Raw genomic sequence first — 25,532 nt, forward strand, 5'->3', positions numbered from 1 at the left:
TTCCATTGTACATTTCAGAGAAGTGCGCAAGTAGCTGATTTTGACACTCATAAGACACATGCTAAAAAACAAGCGCATGTGCGGCTTGCTACTGTAACAAATAAATGCAAGTGTTGATTGCCATTCTCAAAATATGTACGAGTGTGGCTAGCTACTCAAAAAATAAGTTATTTAAAAATGGATATTTTTTGACACTTGCGTATGCTTTGCCAAGTAGTTTTAAATACGCAATAACATTTTCTATCTTACTTTCTTGCTCATTGCACATCAAGTATTGTTTTCAACCCTTGTAATTCAACCGATTGTCTCGTGCTCTCCGAGAGAGTGAGAGCTAGGATCATTTTCTAACACTGATTTTCAAACGTTAAGAGAACATGCAAAAGCACGCATAACATTCCAAGCAAATAAAGAAAAAAACAATTACAATTGTTTATTTTTTGTAGTGTTGTGTGTGTGCTTCTACTTGATAAGCCAATTGTCAAACTATCTACGATTGCGAGTTTTGTATACTGTGCAAAATACGATGGACACTTGTTTTACTTATTGCGCACAAGCAACGGTCTTGATGCGTCGTAAGTATTTTTTGTGGTGGTGAAAAAAATACCGAGTGCAAGAAAACACATGCGTTAAAAAAGCAAAAGGCCCAAAAAACTTGTGCGTGCTCAATTGGCTTACGGGGGCAAGTAACTCATTGATGATCTCTGGTACATTTGAACTGGAATAAGAATAAGAAAACCTATGCATTCTTTGTGGATTTTAAGGCAGCATTCGATAATTTGTCAAGAAGGTCTATGTTATATAAATTAAATTGTATTGGTGTGTCATCGAAACTAACACAATTTATGCCTGATTTAGACTATGCTGGATTTAGCAAATCCAGTGGATTTAAGTTGTCATTTTCATACAACATATGTCAAATAAAGCCAGATAATTGCTAAATCGAGCGTAGTCTAAATGAACTTTTATTTAAAGCGTGTATAAACACACAACTTTTTGTGTATGGACAGACAAAGAACTCTCCGAAACCTTCACCACCTCGACGGGTGTTAAACAAGGATGTCTGTTGTCACCTCTCCTGTTTGCATTGTATTTAGATGACCTTCATGAATTCATTGGCGGCGGTGTAATAATGGAGGAACTCAATATAAGGGTATTACTATACGCTGACGATATAGTTATATTAGCAAACGATGTGGAAATCTTACAGCGGATGATAAATAAATTGGAAGTGTATTGCGATACATGAAATATATCAGTTAATCTGGAAAAGTCAAAGATAATGGTCTTCAGAAAAGGTGGAAAACTTGCACAAAAGGAAAAGTGGTATTATAAGCATCAGTTGATAACCATTACATCGGAATTTACATACCTTGGCATGCTTTTATCCCCACAGCTCTCATATAAGAAACATATTCAAACAAGAAATAATGCCTCAAAAAATAGTATAAATTACACGTGCAAAAATTTTCTCAGTAAACCAAATATATCTATTACAGCGAAATGGAATTTATTCAAAGCGGTATGTAGATCCATTTTCATAGAAAATTCTATTGAGATGCTTGATCCACACAGCAACAAATGCGAATCAATGGTGAAGATTGACCAACTAATACACGCAATAATATCAAAATATCAAAGTATTAATGTAAATAAAGCAAAGGAAACAAACCGTTTCTATGCAAAATTGGATCCAACTGCAGATCAAACATACATTTCATTTTGTTTAAAAGCACAAGAGAAAATGTGGATTTTTAAAGCAAGATGCGATATGATTAAGTTGATTTATAACATGTACGAACCTAATAGAAACCCTCTGTGTTCGCTGTACAATATGATGGAAGTTGAAAACTTGCAGCACTTTTTATGTCGTTGTCCATCATTAAAAGAATTTAGATTCATGATCTTCTAAAAGGTTTTGCTTAGCGAAGAAGAGCTAATAGACATTTTAAATGGTTGCGTTGTAAATTGGAGCTAGTTGGCAAATTTTATAATGATATGCTTTCAGTATAGAAATCAATTATTAGCTGAATTTAATTTATAACCTTTTACAAACTTCAAGTCTTCAAAACACTAAATTTAACATTAAATCATTAGGCAGACGGCTACTAGCCAGTGCCCTAGTTAATAATTAATAATATCTTATTTATATTTAATTCTTACATATATTGCTTAAACAAAAAATTGTAAAACTGTTTTTTGAAAATATAAATAAAAATATACTACTACTAAATCCTCATAACGAAGGTTAACCCGAAAAAAACTATAAGTAAACAGGATATTATAGTACGTTTACATACAACCAGATTTAATAAACCCACTGGATTTCAAATGTCAATAGGCCTGTTCGATAACTTCGCAAGTAAAAAGTATTTGCAAGTTCTTGCGACTACTTGCAAGTACTTCTAATTTCTCTTTTACTGGAGAAGTATTTTATCGACATAGATGGTCAAAATTACTCTTAAATATGTTTTAAGGGAAATACTAAAACAACGCTTTTGTTAAAATGTTTTTACTTTTTTAAAATTGTTAAGACATAGACGGCATTTAAACAATTACAAAAAAACAAATTTATTAAAAATAAAATAACAAACCAACCCGTACATGTTTATTTATGTTGTAACAACGGAAAAGAGAAACAAACCACAGCAACGCTGGAGTGCGAGAAAGCCCATCTATGGTTATCGAACAGCATTTTGTAAAAGTTTGTATACATTTGTACAAACTTTTGAGTTATCGTACAGACCTAATTCCATTGCGTATACTTCAAATAAATCCTCATAAAGCAGGTTAACCCGACAAAAAAGCTCTAATGTAAACGGAGTTTATGTTCATATCTAAAAATACTTGATTTTTATGCTTCTACTTCCTTCTGAAAGATTCTCATAGACTTCGTTAATCTCACCTGACTTTACCTAGCTATTAATTGAATAAACAAATAACGGTAATTTCTCTCTCACGTGTGTTCTCTTCTTGATGGGGGGAGAATGCCGAAAAGCATGATTTTAATTATAACAACAACTACAAAAAAATAACGATTAAATCTCACAATACTCACAGAGCTCTTAAGTATGGTGATTAAATAAACAAAACATAGAAGACCAACAACAACGAACCACTGAATCAATGTTGTTGCTGTCTAAAAAGCGCAAAAAAGAAAAAAATTCCCGTAGAAACACTCAACTAATTTTGTTTTCTGTTGTGTTATTTTTTAGGAGGTGGCGGTATCTTTGCTATAAAGCAAAAGTCGTTGCGAGAAAGCGGTTCATTGATATATTAACTCAGGACGGAATAACACAACGGTCAAAACACCACACAACGGGTATCGCCAAAAATATTTCAAACGAGAATGATCGTAAACCTTCGGGCAAATTCGGAAGTATAAAAACAATAACAAATCATTGAATGATACAATTGAGTTGAACGAAAAGTGATTCCCCTTTTGAATGAACGAAAAAAAACAGAATGATGGCAAATAAAAATTAAAACCATAAACAAAAAACAAGTCCACGCATAAATGAGAAATTGATTATTGGAATGAGAGTGAAGCGAGCTGATGAACAACTAATAAAAACAAAACATTACGCATTGAATGTCTAATAAATTATACAAAAACATTTGTTTTAAATACATAACTGAACTGAAAGAGAGAACAATAATAACAAGCTGATACGCGTTAAATAAAATTAAATGTATTAACAAAGCAAGTGTAAAAAACATTAGAAAAAGCAGACACAGTTTAAAAAAAATATCCATAATGGGAATACGGGTTTATGATAGCAACGAAATGTTGTCGGGCGAAGATTGCAGTACATGTTGCAGTTGCAGTAGCAGTCAATCAACTGAGCAGCACATACCCTCCTCATGTACAAAGGAAAACAATTGCGGTGCCTATAAAGATATAGTTGGAAATTGCAAAGAGATACTAATGGATACAAATACCTGCAATTTACGTATAGTTGGGAACAATAATCGCATTAAAATATCAATGAATATGGGCATTTTATTGGTTATTGGTAATAATACCCGGTTGAAAATACAATCAAATCATGGCCTTATTAAGTATACCGGAAATGATGGTCGCATTAGCTTGGGTATTGAATCAACACAACAATATGTTAATTACATTGGCTGTAATGGTACCTTGAAAATTGTCAAATCCATGAAATTCTCTAAAAATAAATCAACAGTCACCGGCAGCAACAGTAAAAATAAAGGTCAACACTTTAGTAGTTGTTGTTGTGGTACTAACAGCAAAATACCTAAAAAAGAACAGCAAGCATATGACAAGCAATTTTGCGGGAATTTTGAAAAGCAAGAATCATCAACCACAAAAACTGCAAAAACATCCGCAACAACGAATGCCAGGAAATCCAAAGAAAAATCCCATTCATATGGTGGTCAAAGTTCCTGTACAAGTAGTAATCAAACATATTGGCATATGTTTAACACTTTAGGTGATGAACGGAAAAAATCCCTACCAAATCTTCAGATGTTTGAGAGAAACGTTAACAATCAGGAGAATCGTGTAAATCCCTCAAATATTAAACAAACAATAGGTGATATTGTTATAGCTAATGCTTCAAATATTTGTATATCGCCGCAGGTTAATAATTTTATTACAGCAAAAGCTCATTAGGTCACAAATTTAAATGTAAAAAAAAACAACTCAGGATATTTATTTTTAATATTTTGCGACAAGTTTTTGTTATCACAAAACAAAATTTTTTTCATATTTGATAGACCCCCGAGAGTCACTATTTTTAATTTATAATTCTAGTCTTAGTAAAAATGTATTCCAAACACCATCTGAGGCTTGAAAATATTATAGCTGGCTATTGTTTTCAAGTTCAAAAATATGATTGCCAGAAGTATTGCCCTGCGATTTATTTCATATATAAAAACCAGTTAAATGGTTAACAGGTTCAGTTTATATAATGTTCAAATGTTTTATATCAATATTAAAACAAGATTATTAATATGTGTAACCAACAAGCTCCAGACTTGCCTTCTAATAAAAATTTAAGATATTGCCTTAAAAAAAATGTTCCTAATCTATGTTAACACATTCATGACATGAAATATTTATGTAATACAAATAAGTAATAGTACTTTATAATGTTATTTAGAACAATTGTTAATTAATAATATTAAAAAATATATGTATAATAAAAATATGTAGACTGAAAAAAATAATATTTATTTTTTATAAAAAACACAAATAAAAAATAAATTAAATTAAAAGATTTAATAATATACGTACACAAATGAAATCTTTTCCTGTGTTATTATTTTCCTGTTCTTAAAAAAAGATGAAACATTGTCATTGGTTAATACAGTGATTAAATTTCGCACAAGTGTTGAATACATGATGATATCATTTTTCATGGACACATAGGTATGTGTGGTATATACGTTATATACGTATACACAAATTACTGATACTTTCAGCATTTGTAGGAATCCCATGAGGTGCACTGTGAGAAATATCTGAATCAATAATAAACAGGAATTTCTTTTAAATCTATTCTTACATAAGCTCTGTTCCTTTACGTGCAAGAATCTTCAAGTAATAATGTATAAGGTAGGCCACAGCTAACATCTGATTACAATTTTTTACTTGTTATGGCCTATTCTTTCAAAAGCAGGGTTGACATTTTTACTGTTGTTGACATTATGCAATTATAAAGGTAGATTCATCGGTGAATTGTTCCAAAAAAACTGCTTTAACACTATAGCTCTGTTCCTTTACGTGCAAGAATCTTCAAGTTTTGCCACTTTTTACTCGAAAAGCGTTCCTTTACTGCAGACACCAAACAATTCATATGGGAGCAGTTTACAACTTTTACTACATTTGCCGGCTTTACCACTTTCAAAACTTAGAGGAACAGACCATATATCTTAAAATTAAAAACAAGACAAGACATTTTATTCGCGTGGCTAAATAGAATTGTTGGTTTTATTGTAATACTTGCTGTAATACTTCCGAATGAACGATTTGTCAAGTATTGCCATTTATTGAAATTTGTTCTAAAAGTACTGGAACGGAAAAATTACAAATATTGTAAAATTTCTAGCTGAAATGTCGCCGTATCTGCAAATCGGATGCCAGCAATCACGATGTTAGATCAGCCAAACTTTTCAAGTAGAAGATAAGAGAATGACATTATTGTTTTCGCTGTCTTAAGTTTTGGGTACAACTTCTGTTATTTTTGGAACACCGCTCTAGCAATAATATTCTGGAGCATAACTGAAGTGATTTTTATTTTTTACTCTATTTGGTACTTTAAAATAAACAGAGAAGTTCAAAGTGTCATTTGTTTTTGTAACACCGACTAACTATGCATATACATCTACCTTTATTATTGCTCCATGTCATTTGACGTTTTAAACCATGACTACAGGGTTGTATTTTTCAGCGATTTTCATACATGGCCTACCTCTACTTTATTATACCATGAAGGTGGCGTTAACGCCTACGTACATAAGGTGCCTCGCCTGGTTGCCTTGCTTGCTTCTGATAAAAGAATAAAAAAGAAAAGGCAACCCAGTTCGAAATTTGCTCGGCCTCCTTTATTCTTTTATTTTTATTATGTCAAAAATGAAGCAGGAAAGCAAGGCAACCAGGCAAAGCAGCTTATGTACCCAGGCCTTAAGCCGGCCAGCTGATCAGTTTTAAACTTGGTTTAGACTATGCACTTATACGACGATTAAGTTAATTATCTCGATTTATTTGACATATATTGTACGTAGGGGATGGAAGATACCAAGGAACGGTCCTGACCAGTTTTAACATGGCAAAGCCCAGGATTTATCTTGGTCCCTCTTTCATCTCAAGTGGACACTGACCTCCCCGTGGTGTCACCTGGGGAACTGCCTTTAACACCCGTTAAAGGTAGTGAGCTAACATGTGCCGCGCGTTCACCCATAAGAACGTTAAAAACTTGGGTTTGGGCGTCGGGTTAGTAACCCTCCCCTAGAAAAAACAGCCTACTATGAAAAAACGAAAGAAAAGAAAAACAAACCCCTCTAAAGTTGACGAACCCCGCAAACGTTTTAAGGACCATGATCTGCGAATCTGCACCTGGAATGTTCGCACTCTTTATAGAGAAGGTGCAGTCTTCGCATTGGCAGACGTACTTGAAAAGTACAAGGCCGATATTACTGCCATACAGGAAATACGATGGATTGGGAAAGGTGTCACAACAACACCTAAAGGTGACGCACTGTATTATAGCTGCCATGACGTAAAGCATGAGTTTGGTTGCGGATTCGTAGTTAGTCGGAGACTAAAACATCTGGTATCCAGCTTCACCCCAGTGAATGAAAGACTTGCTGCAATTCGAATAAAAGCTAAATTCTTCAACATCAGCTTTATTTGCGCTCATGCTCCCACTGAAGAAAAGGACGAACAGACCAAAGATATATTTTACGAGCGCTTAGAAGAAACATATGACCGTTGCCCTGCCCATGACATTAAAATCATTCTAAGCGATTTTAATGCCAAAATTGGAAAGGAGAATATCTTTGGCCCAACAGTCGGGAAATTCAGTCTCCACAGTGAAACATCTGACAATGGTATGAGGCTGATAGACTTTGCAGCTGCAAAAAACATGGTAGTTAGCAGTACCAGATTTAAGCATCTCGATATTCATAAGGGCACCTGGCTGTCCCCAGATCAAAGAACAAGTAATCAAATTGATCATGTTGTGATAGATGGAAGACATTCATCCAGCGTGTTGGATGTACGATCGTTCCGAGGCGCAAACATTGATTCGGACCACTATCTTGTTGCAGCAAAGGTACGTACCCGTCTAAATGTTGCAAATAAAGCACGAACAGACACAACGCGGAAGTTGGACATCGATAGGCTGCAAACACAACAGATAGCCACAGCATATTCCACTCAACTAGCCCAATTGCTTAACGCGAGCACTCCTTGTCCCGATAACATAACAACACAATGGCAAAATATTGCCCACTCCATGCAAACAACCGCAAAATCCATACTTGGATTCCAGAGACCTCCACAAAGGAATTCATGGTATGACCAGGAGTGTCGTGCTGCTACCGAAGATAAAAATGCGGCATATAGAGCTACTTTACAATCAGTAGCAACGCGTAGCGCACGAGAGAGATATCGGGAGAAAAGGAGAGAAGAGAAACGTCTTTTCCGCAAGAAAAAGAGAGAAATGGAAAAGCGGGAGTGTGAAAAAATCGAGATGTACAGGAGCCAGAATGAAGTCCGAAAATTCTACCAAAGAGTGAAACATCAAACAGATGGCTTTGGTACAGGCACATCCTCCTGTAGAGACCAGCAAGGTAATCTGGTAACAGATACAGATAGCGTGCTCAGGATATGGAAGGAACATTTCTCCAATCTGCTGGTATCCAATAGTGGCGAAGACGATGATACCGCAGATCCAATCCCAGAAGATGGTATAGAATGTATACCACCCGGCCAAGATGAGGTAAAAACAGCAATCAACCGGCTTAAGAATAATAAAGCAGCAGGAGCCGATGGCTTACCAGCCGAGCTGTTTAAAACCGGAGGCGACGCGCTGATAAGGTGTATGCATCAGCTAGTTAGCACCATCTGGCAGGAAGAACGCGTACCCGACGATTGGAACCTGAGCATCCTATGTCCCGTCCACAAGAAAGGAGATAAGACTGTATGCTCCAACTATAGGGGCATAAGTCTACTCCCTATTGCCTATAAGATAGTGTCAGGGATACTGTGCGAACGAATAAAGCCTATGGTCAACGAGATAATTGGACCATACCAATGTGGCTTTAGACCTGGCAAGTCCACCATTGACCAGATATTTACCCTGCGGCAAATCCTAGAGAAGACCCAAGAGATGCAGATCGACACATTTCACCTTTTTGTCGATTATAAAGCAGCATTCGACAGTCCCCTCCGATCAAAGGTATTCCATGCAATGTCTGAATTTGATACTAGGTCCTCAGTTAAAATTGGAAAGAACCTCTCCGAAGAATTTTGTACCAAAAGAGGTTTCAGACAAGGAGACAGCCTTTCGTGTGACCTATTCAACATTTTGCTGGAAAAGGTAATACGAGATGCAAATGTCAAAAGAAATGGCACAATTTACACCAATAGCCACATGTTACTTGCTTATGCTGATGACATAGATATCATGGGACGATCAGGAAGTAACTGATACCTTTAGGAAGGTCGAAGCAGAATCTGCGAAAGTGGGTCTGGCGGTAAACGGCGAAAAGGCCAAATTGATGGTGTCGACGCGCAAAGCGTCCATAGAGCTCGGACCAACCGTGAAAGTTGGTACCTATAATTTTGAGGTAGTTAAAGGCTTCGTCTACCTCGGCACTGCCATAAACACAACAAACAACATCAGTTGTGAAATAAGAAGAAGAATTGTATTGGCCAACAGATGCTACTATGGATTAAGTAAGCAATTTAAAAACAAAGCCACATCTCGTCAAACAAAAATAACACTATACAAAACGCTGATACTACCCGTGCTAATGTATGGCTCCGAAGCATGGGTACTTGCGCAAGCAGATAAGGCTGTGCTTGGTGTGTTTGAGAGGAAAATTCTTCGAAAGATCTACGGGCCGATTTGCGTTGACGGTGAATATCGACGTCGTATGAACCACGAGCTATATAAGCTATACAAAGACATGCATATAGTTAAACGTATCGAGATGCAACGATTGCGTTGGCTAGGCCATATGATGAGAATGAGCGATGATGAACCCGCTAAAAAGGCGTATGAATACATGTCACATGGCGGTGCACGCAGAATCGGCAGGCCTAAGCTTCGATGGAGCACACAAGTGGATGAAGAAATGGAAAGGCGCGGTATTCCAAAAAGTCAAGCGAAAAACAGAGAGGAATGGAGATCTTTTCTTAGTTCGGTCTATGGAACAAATGTTCTGTAATGGGCCAACTAAGTAAGTAAGTAATCTCTATACTTGGAGTAATACAGAGTCTCCATTGAAATCCCAGGAGATCGGACTGGGGTACATTGAACGCCCTGACGGCTTCAAAATTGTTCGGAAGCAATAGCTTTTACACAGTCGAGGGAGCTCTGGATTAACAATACTCTCCTGACTTGCTATGAGGCTTCCAGTCCAATCATCTATCCTGGAAAGAAATTCCAACCGGTTAGGTGGGGTAAATAATTAGCTAATCTTCGTAAAGTAGCTAAGAAATCCTAAAATGAAGGCAGTAATGCGGAACTCAGTACGGATTGGAATGCTTAGAAGGGAAGCCTAGTCACACGTTGTCCAAAGACTATTCTTCCTTTCTATTAATGACTATGAAAAGGTTACTGGATCTGGAACAATTGAATTCCAAACAGATCAGTAGATCTCTGTATCAGTGGAAACCGCCCTACATGAGTTGGTTGGACACGTTGAGGAGAATCTGCAGAAAACTTTTCTTGAGGTAGAGTTTTATTCATTTTGGAATCGCAGATAAGCTCTTGATTGTACACCAAAGCTGCCTTGAATTGATGTTGCACTGATTAAGATGTTCCAACAATGTGGAGCACCCGTGCTCAAGAACAAGGTCAACTTGGGTTTCGGCACGAATTTGGTCGTATTGTTGTATCAATCTGGATGTCCAGGATGGAAAGTTTAACCGCTTTGAAGACTGTTCCCCAGAATATTTTCACACTCTTCATGAGGGTAGCGGCAATGAATGCAGGTTGTCCTCATTGAATTTAGTGAAGTCATGAAAGTGCGTGTGTTGGGCTTAACGAAATCGCTGGACTTTTCTACAGCGACCAGGATTGGAATATTATCGTTTTGTTATCTTCTACTTGACTCAGCAATAAATGTATTCCATATGAGAGAAAAGTTCCATCCATATTTTTTCTTGATGTAAACAACAGATAAAAAGTACCCAATGAATGTATTAACACTGTTCCAAATAAAATTCGTGTAGTCATTGACCAAATGCAACAACTCAATATTTTTTGCTATTTTGGTTATAATTACATCAATTATAATAATTAAGGAATGCTTACAAACATATAAACAAACGATTGTATATATCATCCAATGTATATGGGCAACACTATAGGAAATTACAAACAAATGACTTCTATTTACATATATAAAGAAATACCAGATAAGGGTCACTGATATGTAAGCAGTGCACGTTTACTCATTTACCAATTAATTGTACGTTTGCATTTAACCGGATTTAATACACCCACTAATGCTTGGTTTACATTTACGAAATCCACTCGATTTCAACTGTCAAATCCATAGGTTAAACGTCAAATGAAATCCTGATGTGATTTCATTTGACGTTTGAGCTATGGAATTGACAGTTGAAATCGAGTGGATTTCGTAAATGTAAACTTAGCATAAGTTTCAAATGTCAATTCCATTGCGTATACGTCAATATAAATCCTCATAAAGATGGTTAACCCAGCAAAAAGTCTCTAATGCAAACGGCTTTTAAGGAGTAACTGAAGAATCGAATGGATCTAAATAAATCAATGAAGAGTTGGATGAATGATTACTGATTAGGCCTTATAGCTCATTTAGACTAGCAATAAATCCTCAAATGGATTTAATAAATCCAGTAAAATCATTGCATTTAGATATACCTTTGGAGGATTTAAATGGCAGTCAGCTGATTTTTGTTCATAGCACAATTACCAAGGTAGATGTATCTGCCCATCTGATCGAATTTGAAACGTCAAAAAAGTTGTTGTAAATTGAATTTGTCTCAAAAAACATACGAAAAATTACAAATTTATTGTTTAATATTGAAAATGTACATTATGCTACTCATGCTAACTAATGAGCAAATATTGAAATATTGAATTTTATCGTTTATACATAGTAAATATTAGTCGTGGTTGATTAAAATCAACTTTGTACATCAAAACAAATTTAAGGCTATGTTTACATTTACGAAATCCACTCGATTTCATCTGTCATTTCCTTTGTGTATACGTCAAACGAAAACTCATCTGAAATCGATTGGATTTCATTTGACGTTTGAGCAATGGAATTGGCAGTTGAAATCGAGTGGATTTCGTAAATGTAAACATAGTATAATTTTTTCGCCTTGCTTAAAAATTTTTACATTTTAAATTATTTTTGTTTTAGCAATTCAACGATGCATCTACCTTGTTTCTTGTTCCAGCTTGCAACTTGTTGTATTTTCTAGCAACATGTTGCAAAAACAGAGTTGTATACGAGGATTTGTGCCGGATTTAAAACAAATCCACTCAATAGGAGAATTTATCGTATGGTAAATCTGGTGGATTATGACCGGATTAACAAATAAAACCTGATAATGCGGCAAATCCAGCTAATGAGCTCATATCTAAATGCAAGCAAAAACTATAGCGGAAGTGACATAAGCGTGTCACCTAGACGATGGAAACAGTCGCGGAAGTCACCCTGAAGTGACCTCTGTTGTGAAGAAAAGAAACACGCCCGCATCATTTCTTGGAAGTCACTTCGTCGACACTTCTGGAAGATCATTTCCGCGATAGTTCCTGGAATTAATAAAAAAATCTATTTTTTATTTTCTTTTCTTTTTTAAGTATTTCCGCCTACATTAATTTTGTCATTTTAAAAATGTGATTTTGTATTGTTGTCTGGCTTGGGATTCGATCTAGGGATATGTAAAATCGATTTCGGTTAATCGATTAATCGATTATTAACCGTAAAATTTCCAAAAGTCGTAGTCGACTATTGACTGTGCGAAAACCGAAAAATCGATTATTCTTAGTCGACTTTCGATATTTCTTAGTCGTTAGTCGTAGTCTATCATTATTCGTAGTCGGGTATTAATCGTGGTCGACTATTAGTCGTAGTTGACAATTGGGTGTGCTAAAACCGCATAATTGACGGTACTTTTTTATACATATAACCATCACGGATCGCATCAACGAAAATGTTCGATTATATTCGATTATAATCGGTTTTCGGCGGTTAACGATTAATCGAAAGTCGACTTTTATAACACTCTCAAATAATCGACTAACCGAAAATCGAGTTTTTAGTTTTTCACGAAAACCGAATAATCGAAAAACCGATTATTGCAATTCACTGCGTATCCATAATTCGATCCCGGACCTTCAGATTACAAAGCGAGCATGCTTATCACTGCACCACCGAGTCATATAATCATCTGATAGAAAAATGTCCCATATTTGTTCAAATGTGTTGAATTCTTAAATAAATATAAACAATCGCCTTTTAAGTGACTCAGGCGTCACTTAGAAGTGTCTGACCACGCGAAAAAAGATAATCATAATAATGCTATAGGCATTGTTGGTGTAATGCATCAACGATCTTCTTTTATCTTCCTTGGCGTTTTTCAGGAGTGACGTCTTAGGTGAGGGAGTGAAAAACTCACTTCCAAATGCTGGCGGGGTATGATCATCCGTAACCAATACAATAATTCCAAATGTTCACTCAATTTAATACTTTAGAGCTATTCAAATTTATTATTTTTCTATGTTAAAAATTTTGTCTTATTCAGACATTTTTTTACCATCCTATAACACCATGAGTTAGACATTACAATTTATTTGAGTAAAAGCAGATTACGTATGTCAAGAAGTGCGCCAATAAACAGTGTCAACAATTTGTAACCCTTGGCTATTTGGCGCCCAATCTTCAAAATGAATAAACGAATGGGACTTCTTCCAAGGTAGCTGTCATACTCCTTCTGGACTCGTTTTCCCGGGTGATAGATGGGTGTATGTTGAGTCAGCTCTGTCAGTGATTAATCTCAGTGAGTTTTAAGTAATACCAGATTTTGTACATGAAGAAGTGCGCCAATAAATTTTGCCAACAATTTTTAAGCCAGTATCCAATTGGCGCCCAATCTTCAAAAGGAATAAAAGAATATCATACTCCTACTAGACGGGTTTTCTGGTTGGTGGATGGGAAGAGCGTTATATGGTGTGTCTTGAGTCAGCTCTGCCTGAGATTAATCTCTGACAAATCTGAACACACATCATATAACCCTCTCCTCACTCACTCCTCCACTCCACATCCTCATAAAGTAAGATGAGAAGGTAACCAATTGGCGAAAGGGTGTGCATCTAGACCTGACTCGAGCTCGAAGGGAAAGCAAGCGGAGGAAGGAAAACGTGGAAAAGAGTAAGCCCACAAACTCTATGGATACTAAGGTGAGTGGACAGTCCAAGAAATCAGTGACAAATCAGTCTCCACTGTCAGAAACTGTGAAATGGGTTCGGTTTTCCGGTGAACTTTTGTATTGGGAAAGTCATCTCCGGTGAACTTTTGTATTGGGAAAGTCATCTCCGGTGAACTTTTGTATTGGGAAAGTCATCTCCGGTGAACTTTTGTATTGGGAAAGTCATGCCCGGTGAACTTTTGTATTGGGAAAGTCATGCCCGGTGAACTTTTATATGGGAAAAGTCATCTCCGGTGAACTTTTGTATTGGGAAAGTCATGCCCGGTGAACTTTTGTATAGGAAAAGTCATCTCCGGTGAACTTTTGTATGTTAAAAGTCATCTCCGGTGAACTTTTGTATGGGAAAGTCATCTACGGTGAACTTTTGTATTGGGAAAGTCATCTCCGGTGAACTTTTGTATTGGGAAAGTCACCTCCGGTGAACTTTTGTATGGGAAAAGTCATCTCCGGTGAACTTTTGTATTGGGAAAGTCATGCCCGGTGAACTTTTGTATTGGAAAACTCATCTCCGGTGAACTTTTGTATGGGAAAAGTTATCTCCGGTGGACTTTTGTATGGGAAAAGTCATCTCCGGTGAACTTTTGTATTGGGAAAGTCATCTCCGGTGAACTTTTGTATTGGAAAAGTCATCTCCGGTGAACATTTGTATTGGGAAAGTCATCTCCGGTGAACTTTTGTATTGGGAAAGTCATCTCCGGTGAACTTTTGTATTGATAATGACTTCGCAGACAGTCACCCAAGTTTAAAGCTTTCCCAATACAAAAGTTCACCCAAGTTTAAAGCCACCCCCGCCGGGGATAACAATCTTGGCGCGATGCGGGGGCTTGACGCCACAATCTGCTCATTCAATTTCTTTAGTGTTGAACTGGGGGGTTGTGACTGACCAAAGGTTATCCACTCCTTGTCGAAGACCTACACAATACACTGAAATCCTACAGTGTACTTTTGGGGTGAGTGACATATATTTGGTACTGATCTCCTACCAAAATAATTCGAGATCCCCTAACACAGGGGTGTTAAGCGACCACGTGCCTATCGGTGTTTAAGGTTTGCAGTCAGGGTACCGACTGTATTATAACGGAGCCTCGTTGATACCTGGGCACTTCAACGAGTAGCAGGCTTAGTTGTCAAGTTCCAATCATGATAGTGGAGGGCTATGCCATGGTTGTACTCAGTTCCCCCATCTAAAAATCTTTCTATGGATGATAATACTAAAAATAAAACAACAAAAACCCAAACCCCTTTGATAACGACCCCTGCTATGACCAAGGACACTGCTGCACCTAGTGCAATTAACTTAAATTTGGGCGGGGACGACTGTTCCACACCGACCCTGGACAGAGTTAGCGACTCAATAAACTCGCAGAGCAGGGAATTGCTCGATCTCCTGAGGGAAAGTGCGTCCCTTCACCTGAGTCGGGAAAGTTCTCCCATAAGCAACTGGGAGGACATCCCCCTGTCTGATGATGCTTCTGTAGTCCCTTTCTGAAAAAAAGGGTGCTTCTATAGTCCCTTTCTGAAAGAAAGGGTGCTTCTATAGTCCCTTTCTGAAAGAAAGGGTGCTTCTATAGTCCCTTTCTGAAAGAAATGGTGCTTCTATAGTCCCTTTCTGAAAGAAATGGTGCTTCTATAGTCCCTTTCCGCAAGAAAGGGTGCTTCTACAGTCCCTTTCCGAAAGTAAGGGTGCTTCTATAGTCCCTTTCCGCAAGAAAGGGTGCTTCTATAGTCCCTTTCCGAAAGAAAGGGTGCTTCTATAGTCCCTTTCCGAAAGAAAGGGTGCTTCTATAGTCCCTTTCTGGTAGAAATGGTGCCTCTATAGTCCCTTTCTGAATGAAAGGGTGCTTCTATAGTCCCTTTCTGGTAGAAATGGTGCCTCTATAGTCCCTTTCTGAATGAAAGGGTGCTTCTATAGTCCCTTTCTGGTAGAAATGGTGCCTCTATAGTCCCTTTCTGGTAGAAATGGTGCCTCTATAGTCCCTTTCTGAATGAAAGGGTGCTTCTATAGTCCCTTTCTAAAAGAAAGGGTGCTTCTATAGTCCCTTTCTAAAAGAAAGGGTGCTTCTATAGTCCCTTTCTGAAAGAAAGGGTGCTTCTATAGTCCCTTTCTGAAAGAAATGGTGCTTCTATAGTCCCTTTCTGAAAGAAATGGTGCTTCTATAGTCCCTTTCTGAAAGAAATGGTGCTTCTATAGTCCCTTTCCGCAAGAAAGGGTGCTTCTACAGTCCCTTTCCGAAAGTAAGGGTGCTTCTATAGTCCCTTTCCGCAAGAAAGGGTGCTTCTATAGTCCCTTTCCGAAAGAAAGGGTGCTTCTATAGTCCCTTTCCGAAAGAAAGGGTGCTTCTATAGTCCCTTTCTGGTAGAAATGGTGCCTCTATAGTCCCTTTCTGAATGAAAGGGTGCTTCTATAGTCCCTTTCTGGTAGAAATGGTGCCTCTATAGTCCCTTTCTGGTAGAAATGGTGCCTCTATAGTCCCTTTCCGAATGAAAGGGTGCCTCTATAGTCCCTTTCTGAATGAAAGGGTGCTTCTATAGACCCTTTCTGAAAGAAAGGCTGCTTCTATAGACCTTTAATGCTATTTTTGCTTTATTTACTTTGTAGTTTGTAAAATACCCTTTAATTTGATTACATCAAAAACAATACTTAATAATACGATAATGTGTTGATGATACTTAAAGATATCATCATACAGCTGACGTAAAAGGTCATTAATGGTAGCAGACACACACGTTAAATGAAAGCTTTTCACACAACAAAAACACGAAAATTGTAAATGGGTTCTGTAGTTAAAAAAATCCCCCCCATATTCGATGAGTGAATTTGAAATTATCAAGAAAGCTTTTTCATTTCATATTTTGTATTAATTGTTGTTGTTGTTGTTGTTGTTTTAATGTAATAACAGTAAATACTTTGTTAAAGCATTCAATCATAACTGACCATAAGTAAGCCCTTAGATAATTTGAAATATAGATTAAATCTAAAAGATGGGGATTTTTTTGTGTAAGAAATGTGAGAAAGTTCTTGTTTTTATAAATGGAGTGTAAAATATATGATATGTTCCAGAACCTGTTATTTTCGATTTTTTTTTTTTGATATTTTTTTCATTATAAATTTGAACATATTTTAAAATTTTGTTTTTTCAAAATAGTCTGGCTTAATCCCATTGTTGTTGTTTTAATATTTTAAAACAACTATTTTATTAGTGGGAAAGATTTGGCATTGTTCGCCAAGGGGTAAGGCAGGGAATACTATAGTTTCGATCCACGCCACTGAATCTCATCAGTTCCCTTGTTTCTTGTTTGTGGATATTCTCCACCGAAGTTATTTTTCAATAACTTCTTCAACAAGAAACTTTTTATACCCAAACATCAATCGTCAGCTCGAAGTATAAAGGTAAGCAAAGAAAAAAGTTCAATGAGAAGTTTTTCCTTGGCAACCTCATACAACTCCGACGAAAGTGTCTGCGAAAACAATTCAAACCTCTTCCAACCTCAGACCAACCAAATTTTGGTGTGTACATTCGTCGAAACTCGACGACACATACAAGTGGAAGAGGTTTGAATTGTTTTCGCAGACACTTTCGTCGGAGTTGTATGAGGTTGCCAAGGAAAAACTTCTCATTGAACTTTTTTCTTTGCTTACCTTTATACTTCGAGCTGACGATTGATGTTTGGGTATAAAAAGTTTCTTGTTGAAGAAGTTATTGAAAAATAACTTCGGTGGAGAATATCCACAAACAAGAAACAAGGGAACTGATGAGATTCAGTGGCGTGGATCGAAACTATAGTATTCCCTGCCTTACCCCTTGGCGAACAATGCCAAATCTTTCCCACTAATAAATTAGTTGTTTTAAAATATTAAAACAACAACAATGGGATTAAGCCAGACTATTTTGAAAAAACAAAATTGCAAACGCTATCCCAATAAAAAAACGCCACAATGCTTCACATATTTTAAAATGGTAAAACTGGCAAAAGTAGTAAAAGTTGTAAACTGCTCTCATATCAAAAAGTGGTAAAACTTGAAGATTTTTGCACGTAAAGGAACAGAGTTTTTTTTCTCAAAAGGGAAATTATACTTTTTAAGTAAAACATCAATCATAGATTTACATATATGTATATTTATTCGATTTTATAACAGTAAATTAGTTAACTAAATATTTGCAACATACATACATACATATGTATGTACATATATACAATATGTAGATTGATATATTTATAGATAAATGTTAAATATAAGAACATTATTGCTTTGATCACAATTATTGGTAATTTTATTTTCAAAATAGATACAATTTATAAGTATATGGCTGACATAAGATATGATTCATATAAAGATTTCGTTTTCAAATTGACTTTCTCAATGAGTTAGTTAAAATATCTTGAAAATATAAAACAATAATCAAAAGCACAACAGAAAGACTTGGGGAGTTTTAGCACACGCGTAGAGAGATTAGTTAGGTTAGAAATATTGAAAAGAAAAAAGGTATGATTGGGAGTATTAAATAATTGTATTAGTAATGAAAATGAATTAACAATGAAGACAAAAATAACAATATTAATTGAGTTATTGTATAATTTTATTCCACTGAAGGCGTGCATAGTTTACAATTTTATTAGAGTGGTTTACATTTAACTGTATTGAATGGAAATAACATAATATAGTAGGGTAGAGTAGAGAAGTGTAGTATATTTTTCTTGAGATTCTAAATCCGTATGGTGTTTATCCTTAAACAAACTTTATTCCATTGGTAATTATTCAATCCACTGCAAAAAAAAAGAATAAAGAAAGAAATAGGAATGAAACACTGGACGGTAATATATTGTTATCAAGAATTTCTTTCTGTTTGGAATGGGCTTTTGTTGAAATTCTTCTTAATATTCAAAAATGATTTTTTTTAATAACTTAATCCAGGCATTTTCCAAAATTTTATACATATTTAAATATCATGATTAACTTCTCTTCTCAATGCAGTAATAAAACTATGCATGTTTTTTGGAATAAAATTTGTATTAACTATCGAAAAATGTATTCGAAGTGTGAGGTGTTAATACTTTGTATAAGGTATATCATATTTTCAGTAATCTAGGCATTCACATTTAAGAATTGTATGGAATAAGTAAGAAATTTTCAATCAGCTTTGCCGACAGAGATATGTCCTCAACCTGTGACTGTAAAAACACAGGAGTGGTGAACTTAAATTTCCTAAGTTCCCTAAGATCCCTATTTTTATCACGAATAAAATCTTGGATCTTCTCAAACTCCAACGAAAAAATTAATGAAAATTAACAGTAGAATTATCTTCGACCTAGCAGGCAAAATTTCAAATAAAAAAACGTTAAGTTCGCCGAACTTTTTATAACCTCCACCATGATATATTCTGAGCTAATATGGAATAACAATAATTTTAGGCGAAAAAGTTATTAGGAAACCTTAATGCCAAATTATAGCTAATTCGGCCATAAAATTTAGATATAAACGTCAAAATACCCGAAATCGGATGGTACCATTACATAACAAAAGGTAGCCCATGTCCATATTTTTTTTTGGAGAAGTTGCGGCTTTACCATTGGGAACCCTATGTGCCAAATTATAGCTAATTCGGTCTGAAAACGTAGCTAAAAACGTCTAAATACCTGAAATCGGATGGCACCGTTATATGGGGGCTATAACAAAACGCGGACCTATGTTCATAATATTGTGTGGAGAAGTTTCTTTATATGTAGAAACCCTAAGTATCAACTAATAGCTAATTCAGTGTGAAAATATAGCTTAAAAACGTCTAAATACCTGAAATCGGATGGTACCGTTATTTAGGGACTATTTCAAAATTGTCCACAATTTTTAGTGGAGGTGTTTCTAGCTCACTAAGAATCCTAAGTGCCAAAATATAGTTATTTCGGCAAGAAAATGTAGATAAAAAACATCAAAATACCTGAAATCGGATGGTACCGTTATGGTGGTGAAGTTTCTAGACCACTGGAAACCCCAAAATATCAAATTATAACTATTTTGGTGTGCAAATCTAGCCAAAAACGTCTTTGTTGCGCATAGTAAACCTAGATACGGCCTCTGTTGCCTAAAGAAGACCTCAAGAAGTCTTCTGTCACCCATAGAGGAGCTCAAGAGGTATTCTGTCGCCTATAGAGGAGCTCAAGAGGTCTTCTATTACCTATAGACGACTTCACTAGATCTTCGACCTCAAGAGCTCTTCTGTCACCTTTAGAAAACCTCAAGAGGTCTTCTGTCTCCTATAGAAAACTTCTTGATGTCTTCTGTGGCCTATAGAAGACTTATTGAGGTCTTCTGTGGCCTATAGAAGACTTCTTGAGGTCTTCTGTGGCCTATAGAAGACTTCTTGAGGTCTTCTGTGGCTTATAGAAGACTTCTTGAGGTCTTCTGTGGCCTATAGACGACCTTAAGAGGTCTTCTATTGCCTAAAAAAGACCTCAAGAGGTCCCCTGTTTCCCAAAGAAGACTTCAGGAGGTGTTCTATTGCCTATAGACGACCTCAAGAGGTCTTCTGTCGCCATTAGAAGACCTCAAGAGGTCTTCTGTGGCCTATAGAAGACTTATTGAGGTCTTCTGTGGACTATAGAAGACTTATTGAGGTCTTCTGTGGACTATAGACGACCTTAAGAGGTCGTCTGTTGCCTAAAAAAGATCTCAAGAGGTCCCCTGTTTCCCAAAGAAGACTTCAAGAGGTGTTCTGTTGCCTATAGATGACCTCAAGAGGTCTTCTGTTGCCCACAGAAAATCTCAAGACGGACTATTTTGCCAAAAAACGACCTCAAGAGCCTTTCTTTTGCTTATAGAAGACCTCAAGAGGTCTTATTTCGCATAAAGAAGACCGCAAGAGGCCTTCTGGGTCCTTTAGAAATGGGCCTACTTTTGGAAGTCTGTTCTTTCGATAGTATCGTGCCAATCGGCCGGCCATTAAGTTGGTCATCATAGGATTTTTTATGGGGTTGCAAATGATAAGTCAGCTATGCCAACTCGGACCTAAAGAAAAGAAGTAAACACAATAATTCTAACGTCTATCATGGTTTTTGCCGAAAATTTAAAAACGATAACAGACGAGCCCTTAATCTGCACTCTTTCCAAACTTTATGTGGTATGTACCAGAAAGAGTGGTCAGACGTAGTCAATATTCGGACATAATCGGAGTCTGTAAGAAATTATACAATATACATCGTTTGGATCAAATCGGTTTCTTCCATCGAGGGTTATCGAGGCTATCTTACGATCGAGCACATCCTGTGTCGTTGTCCAGCCTTTGATCGTAGACGGCATAGGTTAGTAGGTGTTCACTTTCCACCGTGTCTAACTTTCTACTCAACTGTGGAACCTGCTGTGACCTACAACATCATCAAAAATCTGAAGTGGCTGGGACAGCGCAACCTGAACGCGTAAATTAATTCAACTATTCTGCCCACCATTAAAAAAATAAATCTTTTTTCCTCCTCTAAAACTATTCCTACCCTCTCAAACTTTCTTGTAATTTTATTCGTTCTTTACTTTTCTAACAACTTCCTCTTTTTATTTCTTCCCCCTATCTTCTCTTTTCCATCTCCTCCTTTCTTGCAGCTTTTTTCTACTGGATGATCACAATGGACCGGAAGGTCTCCGAGTGACGCAGTCAAAAGTTAGTGGCTGCACATCCCCTAACCTAACCTACGTACTGCCCACTTTAGTTGGTGAAGGCAGACATATTTTGGAGATTTTGGTCCATTGTCTAAGGAAGTATGGACTTGCGCAGTCATAATAGGGCCCGCAAGAAGAACTTATTGCAAAAAATTTCAGAATAATCCGAGACGTGCGGTTATACTGTACTTTTCCAAGTTTTATGAGGGAGGTACACGAAGGAGTATGACGATTTTGTCCAACCCTGCTTCATGCCTGGAGGAAATATAAGGAGAAACAAATTTTTAGAACAAATCAAATGATCCGAACAATTTTGAATTGTGGGGGAGGTACCGAATGCAGTAGACCGATATGGACAATCTTCGATCTTAAACAAAGTTTGGACAAATTTTACGATACCCAAAATTTGAACCAAATCATTTGATCCGCTAAAGAGTTATTGTGCGCACCAGCCAGAAAGAGGGACGGACATGGCTAAATCAACTCCAAATTGTCTGAAACGGATTTCGTCCAAACATACTTGGGGTCTAAGACCATTATTTTCATGAGACACAATTTTGGCCGTATCAAATTGTATATTATCGCTTTAGACTAACGGCAGAGGCTATAAAAACAAACTTAATGCTATGGTGGTGGGAGATCTTCACGTGTACTTCGAATAGAAGACTATATACAAGATATTCTAAAGGTCTACGGTAGTATGTTGGGCATAAGAATTTCTACTTATAAATATAATTCTGTTGTTAACTACTTGAAAATATGATATACGGCATACATTAAAGGTTTAATAACTGATATGTAAATAAAATGAAGTTAGTTTGAAAAATGTCTATGTTAGTTACAGTAAAGCCACGGGGTATTAAGCTAAGGCAGATAGGGTTAACAAAATAAATTCGTGTAATGTTAATCTCTAAGATGTTTTCAGGTAAGTGAAATCTGAACAAAGCTTTGTTATGAAATTTTCTTTTTTGCAAAAAAAGTTCTATTGCCAATTAAACTACTTACAGAAATAACGGAGGAAAGGGAAAGCAAAAAAGAGCATATCAACAAAACAAAAGCCACAAACCAACCAAAAAGAAAATGTGAAATGAAATAAAAAGTAAAAAAAGAAATTAAAATAGAATACAAAATCATACAACTCAAAATATCGTTCTATATAAAGATATACAAAAAATTATAATTACACTTGATAATGGAGTTTCCGTACTGCGGCCGCCAGCACCGCCATGTGTCATTTCGTAAATATCTTCACTGGTTTGATGTTCAGCTTTAATTGCGAGCAAAAATTCCGCTGTAACAGGTTTATGATCGGACAACGTATATTGGGGATGTGATTTGTACGATAATTGTTGCAATTCCAACTTAATATCAGGATATTTATTCTCTTCCACTCTATACAAAATACGATCACACCATGCTGGACGACGTTTCAAATCATAGTCAGATGTACCCTCAACATATTTAAAGGTGGGGCGGAATGTAGGTTTCTCTTCAGTCAACAGGGAAAATGCATTGCCTGCCTCGCGTACCATTTGCAGCTGATCACGTGTAAAGAGATCATCTAAATGATCCAATTCAACTTCAGCCTTAACTTCTTCGGGAGTGTCATGACCATTTAAACGGAAATTTAAATCACCAAACCAAAAAACGTAATCATGATCGAAAATTGTACGATAATTTCGAACTTTGTAATGATGATTGTCCAATATTTGATTGTAATCAATAACTCGCTCCTTCAAGTGTTCATCGTGAGCTGCTAAGTGGGAATTGACAAATGTCACACCGCTGCCATAGAGACTCATACGTACACTAGCTGCTCCCTTATTACCCCAGAGTCCTCCCAACCCCACCTTAGTCGTTTCCGATTCAATATTATTTATATTGTTTATGTGTTTTCCCAATGACCACACATTGATCAATATACCTTGCAGTTGAGCCGTTTCCACTTTGACATAGTCGTGATCTGATAGGTATTCGCGCACCTTTAAGGTCCATTGATTATCTTGAAAGATATTCAGAAATTGATTTTTGGGTTTAACATTGACTTCTTGAAAACCCAATATATAGAGATCAGGTCGTTTATCTTCTCCCGGACATGATGAAGTTCCATTTAAAGCAAGCATATCGGTTAAGTTTACATCTTCCGGATAGTGGGTTCCAACATTCCATGTTAAGATATAAATGCATAGTTCGGCTATAATTGATGTGGCCACCATGATATGATGTTTGTTGGCACTCGACGGTCGGTCTCGGTTAATCACAAAGTTCTTTGAAGACTGTGTGTCACACTCTATAAAATAGATATGTGGTATGAATGAATAAACCTGTTTTGGATCTATTTTTTGTTTGTTGTTCTTACCTCTAAAGAGCTATTTAAGTCCAAAAATGTTTTGAAGGTTACGACAGACAGGTACAATTTTAACAATAGTTGAAATTTATTTCCTATTGTTCCTCAACATTTGGTAATTTTCCTGAGATTCAGTAACTATTCTACATAGGTTGCTGATAAGAATGTTCGTTCCTTGTATCACCGTTTTATGTTCTGCTAATTGGATTTATTTTTTTATTTTTTAATTCATTGTTTTTATTTTTGTTTACGTGATAATTTTAATGACTAATTCAAATTAGTGACACCACGTAATTGCAAGTAACGCAAACGGAAGAGTGAAATTGGTGATGCCAAAGCAGCGTTTTTTATTTGTATCAAGATTATAATAACATACGGCTTACTTTACCCTTAAGGCCAGAACAGAATCAATCGTCGCTTGCTTTGCTTGCTTCCCAAATGTCAAATTATAAATGAATGTCAGAGCCTCCTAAAGGGTTGTTTACACCATCTATTAATGTCGTATGAGATGCCAAATTTTCTACCTGCGAATGTTGTACACATAAGCTGTGTTCCAGAACTAAAAAGTTTTTACAATTTTTACGACTTTTACACATTTTACTCGAAAAAGCGTTCCCGTACACAAAAGAGTTGTAAAATGTTCACTTCTCTTTAAACAAAAATGGCGCTGAATGACGCTCTCTTTAAAAACTTTTTACACGACAAATTTGGGCGAGTAAAAAAATAGTAACATTGTTGCCGGCGTCTGATTGGCTGATACGCCGGCTTTGACATTTGTTCCAGTTTTTTTTGACGTATTTTCCATTTTTCCGTTCCCGAACTATTTCAGAAAACTTGTGTGTAAGAACAAATTTTTTGCAGTTCTCTCTTTTACGAGTTTTACCATTAAAAAGTACGGGAACGAAGCTATAGTGTAACCACTATGAAAATGTTCATCTATCAAAATTATGGCAACTCATATGTAAATTTTTCATTTAGGGAGCGCTCTATTTGATACGGCATTCTCGTATGTAAACATAAATTTATCAGCTGCTTTCTGACATTCTCAAACAAAAAATGAAAAACAAAATCTTTTAAAAACGAAAATGGAAAGGTATGTATATTTAAATTTTCAGTAAAGTAAATAAATGGCGTTTATAATGTTATTTTCAGATCGATTGGTCGAAAGAAGCAGTCTTTGAAATGATTGTTTGGTGGCAAAAACATGAATGTCTCTATAACACCAATTCTACCAATTCAGTTTCCTTCAACCAAAATTAAAATTTGCGCAAAATTGCAACTCAACAATAAATGTAAATAATGACAAAAACAGCTGTTTTAATATTTTTAGGTTTTGTCATACGAAAATAGCACTTTCA

General features: G+C 36.3%; 3 protein-coding genes across 4 annotated transcripts in view; 2 read left to right on the plus strand and 1 right to left on the minus strand.

Moving 5' to 3' along the window:
- LOC141405330 (uncharacterized) overlaps positions 1-25,532 on the plus strand; it is a 540,708-nt gene that overhangs the window by 509,519 nt on the left and 5,657 nt on the right. The gene's annotated exons all lie outside the window — the stretch shown is intronic.
- Positions 3,243-5,193, plus strand: pirk (poor Imd response upon knock-in). The gene has a single exon (XM_073989543.1). The coding sequence runs from the start codon at positions 3,755-3,757 to the stop codon at positions 4,634-4,636; it is 882 nt and encodes a 293-aa protein (XP_073845644.1). The 5' UTR covers positions 3,243-3,754; the 3' UTR covers positions 4,637-5,193.
- On the minus strand, positions 18,281-24,493 carry LOC141405326 (phosphatidylinositol 4,5-bisphosphate 5-phosphatase A). Of its 2 annotated transcripts, XM_073989542.1 has the most exons (3): positions 24,187-24,493; positions 23,012-24,117; positions 18,281-18,949 (listed from the first exon to the last, which is right to left on the minus strand). In XM_073989542.1, the coding sequence occupies exons 2-3, from the start codon at positions 24,041-24,043 to the stop codon at positions 18,938-18,940; spliced, it is 1,044 nt and encodes a 347-aa protein (XP_073845643.1). In that variant the 5' UTR covers positions 24,044-24,117; positions 24,187-24,493; the 3' UTR covers positions 18,281-18,937. The 2 variants fall into 2 exon arrangements, with proteins under 2 accessions (XP_073845643.1, XP_073845641.1); XM_073989540.1 differs by lacking the exon at positions 18,281-18,949 and having other exon boundaries at positions 19,019-24,117; positions 24,187-24,472.

This window comes from Musca autumnalis, unplaced genomic scaffold (genome assembly GCF_047663935.1).
Source record: "Musca autumnalis isolate F117 unplaced genomic scaffold, ASM4766393v1 scaffold_5, whole genome shotgun sequence".
In the NCBI taxonomy this organism is placed as follows: Eukaryota; Metazoa; Arthropoda; class Insecta; order Diptera; family Muscidae; genus Musca; species Musca autumnalis.

What these genes read in the sequence shown, in the direction of transcription:
- pirk (XM_073989543.1), top strand. Translation starts at nt 3,755, where the DNA reads ATGGGAATACGGGTTTATGATAGCAACGAAATGTTGTCGGGCGAAGAT.
- LOC141405326 (XM_073989540.1), bottom strand. Translation starts at nt 24,043, where the DNA reads ATGGTGGCCACATCAATTATAGCCGAACTATGCATTTATATCTTAACA.